This window comes from Chanos chanos, chromosome 9 (genome assembly GCF_902362185.1).
Source record: "Chanos chanos chromosome 9, fChaCha1.1, whole genome shotgun sequence".
Classification (NCBI taxonomy): Eukaryota; Metazoa; Chordata; class Actinopteri; order Gonorynchiformes; family Chanidae; genus Chanos; species Chanos chanos.
Genome location: NC_044503.1, coordinates 16,522,549 through 16,527,329, shown reverse-complemented (window position 1 = coordinate 16,527,329; position 4,781 = coordinate 16,522,549). Strand labels below are relative to the sequence as shown.

The 4,781-nt window shown below is 38.0% G+C and overlaps 1 protein-coding gene across 1 annotated transcript; it reads left to right on the top strand.

Moving 5' to 3' along the window:
• Positions 1–2,709: 2,709 nt before the first annotated feature.
• On the top strand, positions 2,710–3,642 carry or90j1 (odorant receptor, family 90, subfamily J, member 1). Its single transcript, XM_030785257.1, has one exon. The coding sequence runs from the start codon at positions 2,710–2,712 to the stop codon at positions 3,640–3,642; it is 933 nt and encodes a 310-aa protein (XP_030641117.1).
• Positions 3,643–4,781: the final 1,139 nt, after the last annotated feature.

Here is a 4,781-nt window from a genome sequence, read left to right as displayed (position 1 = left end):
TTGTGCCTCAGTGAGGCCTGTGTTTACCATCAGAGAGGTAATGTTCATGCAAGGCTCAGTGGACAGGAGAAATGTCAACACCCCACCCCCCCAAAGACGGCCTGTTTACTCAACCACCTCACTCCACAGAGACAAGACATTTAAAACAAAGCATTTATTCCATAAGGTTAGGAATAATGCCATAGCAATTATCACGCCATATCCAAACACAACACACAAAATTAGGACAAATGGACTGGCAGAAAAATTTGAGATCATATTCAAAAAACTCTCAATGTCCTCTGAAGAGGCCAATTTTAGTGCTATACTCTCAATTACACTGAGAAATTATGAAATTAAAACCAAATGCAACAAAACAAGATCAACAAATTACAACTACTTTTACCTCAGCATATATTCACCTGTTCTTGCGTCATACTCGTTACAGTCCATATGACTAACTAACTAACTCTTAATACCATTATAGATCTAAATTCTGGAAAAACACAGTGGGAAAGCTTATACTGCAATCACTCTGTCCAGCTTGGAAGGCCAGCAATAACAAAAACAAAGGTTGAAGTACTCCAGATTTATTCAGAATAAATGAAATTACAAAACTAAAAGAAGTTACAAAGAAACTGATGACTTGGTTGTCTCAGGATTACATTAAGTGTACATGGTGTCTGTATGGTATATGGTGCGTCAATACAAGTGTAACAGGAAGACATGGGCGACTGATCAAAGCACTTATCACAACCAAAAGTGGTTTGCACTGGTTACTAATTTGCATATCAAATGTATAACTTCCTCTCTTAAGCGCATTTAAGGTCATCTCATACAAACATCACAAATTTTTTTTGTCTTTTCCATGAGTTTAAGTAACATTTTTTGTGCTTTTGTGCGTTCACATTAAATGCTTGTATGTTTAGCGTCTACATAAACAGACATGTTTATTGAAAAGAAGCCAGAGGTTCCTGTAAGTGGTAGTTATTATAAATTATAGCTCAGTTCTGAGGGTTGGTATTCACACAACAGCTTTATTTTGTACTTTGTAATGCTGATTTTCATGATTTAAATGCAGTTTACTGGGGTTTCTTGGGCTGGTCCATTTTAACATACATCAGTGGTTTGTGTGTGATGAGTGATGGAGCAGAGGTGGGATAAATTTACCCATTTCATGATTTCAAACCATTTGATGCATTCCCTGTGAAGTGTGATAAAAACACTGTTTCCATATTATTCATATGAGGGTGTAAATGCATATACATGAAACCTTATATATTTTCATAATTTAATACCTCTACAGATGAAAACAGTGGAATGGCAACAAAAAACAAGATAAAGACAGGTACTTGACACAAGTTTTGTTTTTTTTTGTTTGCTTTTTTTGTTCGTTTTATTCCTAAACCACTGAAAAATACAGACACAACCAACTCATAGGTCACAAAGATAGAATTTTTGATGGAATTTTTTGAGCAAAAATTTTTATGAGGACAAAAGGCATGACCGTTTCAACCAAAGACACTGAAACTTAAACTAATATTGACATGACATTTGTGCAATGTTCTGATATTGATAGCTACACAGGAGAATACTTGACATGCAACCATGGTCTTCCTTAATACATTGAGATTTTTAATCAAAATGAATTTATAAAGAAAAACCTTTGAACAATATTTTTCATTATCAGCACCCCAGTGAAAATATGAGAAAAAGCAATATTGTCTTAAATTAAAAATCAAGTGGACACCTGAGGTGTACTAATTATTTTATTGTCCATTTTGTATGTATTGCTATAGTTTAGAAAGAATCACAGACAGAGATCAGGTAAGACTGAGTTACATTTATGCCTTCAAAAGAACTTAACCTTCTGAATGTATAACGTAGTTGGGCATGAGAAAGACATTGGAGGTAATGTTTTACTTTCTCACTGTACTCACAGTGCAAAATCTTTCAGAGATGCTTTGTCTGAATGACAGGATCACAAAAAAAAAAAACTCAGAAACATTCATTCATAATGCTGAACTTTTTAAATCAAATTACATTTTACATTGTAAGGTAGATTTCTAAAAGTTTTATTGGGCTTGCATAGGTATGCCTCAGCTGGGCAAGCAGTAAATGTAATTATTTTTTATATATATAAGGAAAATACTGATTTATTCATATGAAACATCCATCTCTCCATGCTTCCATTGTATTTTTAGCAATTTTGAATCAATCTTTGAACACTTAACTTTTCTAGAGTGAGCCTCAGAACTTGTGGAAAAGGTTAATGAGAACACAACATTTGCTTTGGGGTATATACTTGGCCCCCCCTGATCCAAACTCAACATCTGGGACTGAGTGTTGACATTAAATGAGCTCCAGAGACATTGTTTATACATTTTAGTTGCTGACTGTGAGCATGACTTGATCACGTCTCTCATATCTCTCGCACATTTATCCAACAATAGAGAGGGAGAGGAGAGAAAACAGGGAACCATCTCAATCACCACACAGGGCACCCATTGACATCTGGAAAAGATTCACACTTTCATTTTGTTTAACTGAAACGTTGAACTGTCGTGTGTTAAGACAGGCTGTTTTTTTGTTGTTGTTGATGATTTCTGGAAATGTTTGATCGGTTTTTAAATTGATATTGTATATGAGTGTATTGTAATAAATTACAATTTGATCCAAATATTCTGGGTTATCACGCAGAACACACAAAAAATTTTAGAAACAGGAGAAATGAACAACAGTTCAGAGACTGACAGACGCAAGGATTTTTTCGAAGAGGTCGTTTTTAAAAACTTGACCGTGGTCTTGTTTGGTATCATCATCAACGCCATCAACAGCCTGCTGGTGTTTACCTTCGTTAGGACGCCCTCTCTCAGGAGCGAAAGCCGATACATTCTCTACATGCAGCTGGTCTTTAACGACATCATCATGCTGTCTGTTTCCGTCGCCTTGCATGTGCTGGGTTACACGGTAAGAGACCTAAACGTTATCGTGTGCTGCATTCTGATCCTCATCGCCAACAACGTGCACAAGAACATGCCTCTCAACCTGGCCGGAATGGCTCTGGAACGTTTTGTGGCTGTCTGTTACCCTCTTCACCATTCCCTGATCTGCACCGTACAACGAACTAAAATGCTAATTGCCATTATCTGGTGTTTGGGTGCTCTGCCTGGCGTCATAGACCTCCTGATCACTCTCGCCCTGCGACCGCTCTCTTTCTTCACCGCAGGCAGGCTCTGCTACCACGCCAACATCTTCAGCCTCAAGTACAATATCGACAATAATCTCGCCTCTAACATCAGCCACTTGTGTTTTGTGTGGGTCACACTTTTCTACACCTACTTCAGGGTGCTCTTCTCAGCCAAGGCAGCCGCCTCAGACCCGGTCAAGGCCCAAAAGGCCCAGAGAACCATCTTACTGCACGGGATACAGCTGGTGCTCTGCATGACGTCCTACGTGACTCCCATAGTGGAGGCCACACTGATTGTGCTCTTCCCAGATTACAGGTCGGTCATTCTCTTCTGTAACTACATCATCAGCAGCATCCTGCCACGACTGCTCAGCCCGCTCATCTACGGCCTCCGGGACCAGACCTTTAAAAAACACTTAGAGGGCCTGGTTTTGTGTCGGCTCATTAAGGGCTCCGTCGACCCGACAGTTTGACACACACAATCAGTCCACATGCTTTCAACCAAAGACTCTTGTAAATTCCCTGTACCGTGAAAGGAACACACATTTGTGCAGAGCGCTGAGAGAGATGGTGAGCTGATGGTTTTTGATGAGTATTTTCCTCTAAGCGCAGCTCACTTCTGTTGAATTTTTTGTTAGGACTAAATGCACAGTGGTGCATTTCTTATCTTTCACATGCCATGAAGGAGTTTTCAAACAACATTTATTATTCAATGTTTAAAAGACACCTCTTATTTCTTTGCTCTTGTCACATATTAAATCTCAAAAAGATTTCATTATAACATGTAACTTAGAGAAAACAAAACAGCTCGGTTCAGGTTTCATGTTGTGTGCATTTGAGTTTTGCAAATATTTTGAAAAGCAACTGTGCTCAGACGGCCACTGAATTTATTTATTCTTTATTCCATCACGTCAGAACCAGCATTACATATCGTTTCCTCCTGCTCAAATTCAGCATTAGAGTTTGTGCTAATTTTACACATGGACACAAGTTTTGATTAAGACACGCTCTACCCTGGGGTGACTTTAAAACATGTCAGTCACCTCTCAGTTCAAAGTTGAAGTGTTTAGGTTTGTCTCACAATACAAAGGAAAAAAAGTCCCTTACCCTAACTCTCCCATAAATAATTACTCTCCCCCTCTCTCCCTCTGCCTCATATTCTCTGTACCCTCTTACTCCATCTCTTCAGACATCATAGTCTAAAACATGCTAGCTAGTCACTAATAAAAATGAGAAGTTGGCTTTTGCTTTTTTTTTTTTTTTTTTTTTACAGGTTTAGGACAGGTGTTACAGTAATACTGAAAGGACTGATATAGAGCATCAGTATTAATCTTCCCTGCATGTCTGTGGTGTTACATAACCAACAACACAATAATGAACAGAACACATTCTGACTTTGACTTTTTAATGCATAAAGAAAATTCACATAAACATTTCATTTTTTTCCTCCCCACCTTTTTTTTAAATAAACAAACAAAAGTAGAACAAACTCCAAAGCCCATACAGACATTCTGAACCAGTCAATGCTTCATGTTGCTACCTGGGAGCCAAAAGTGCGGTTTACAAACAATTTTTTTTTTTCTTTTTTTTGTTTCAAAGTTTTACTTTTTTT

Excerpts from the sequence above, each read along its gene's own strand:
- or90j1 (XM_030785257.1), top strand. The coding sequence starts at position 2,710 with ATGAACAACAGTTCAGAGACTGACAGACGCAAGGATTTTTTCGAAGAG.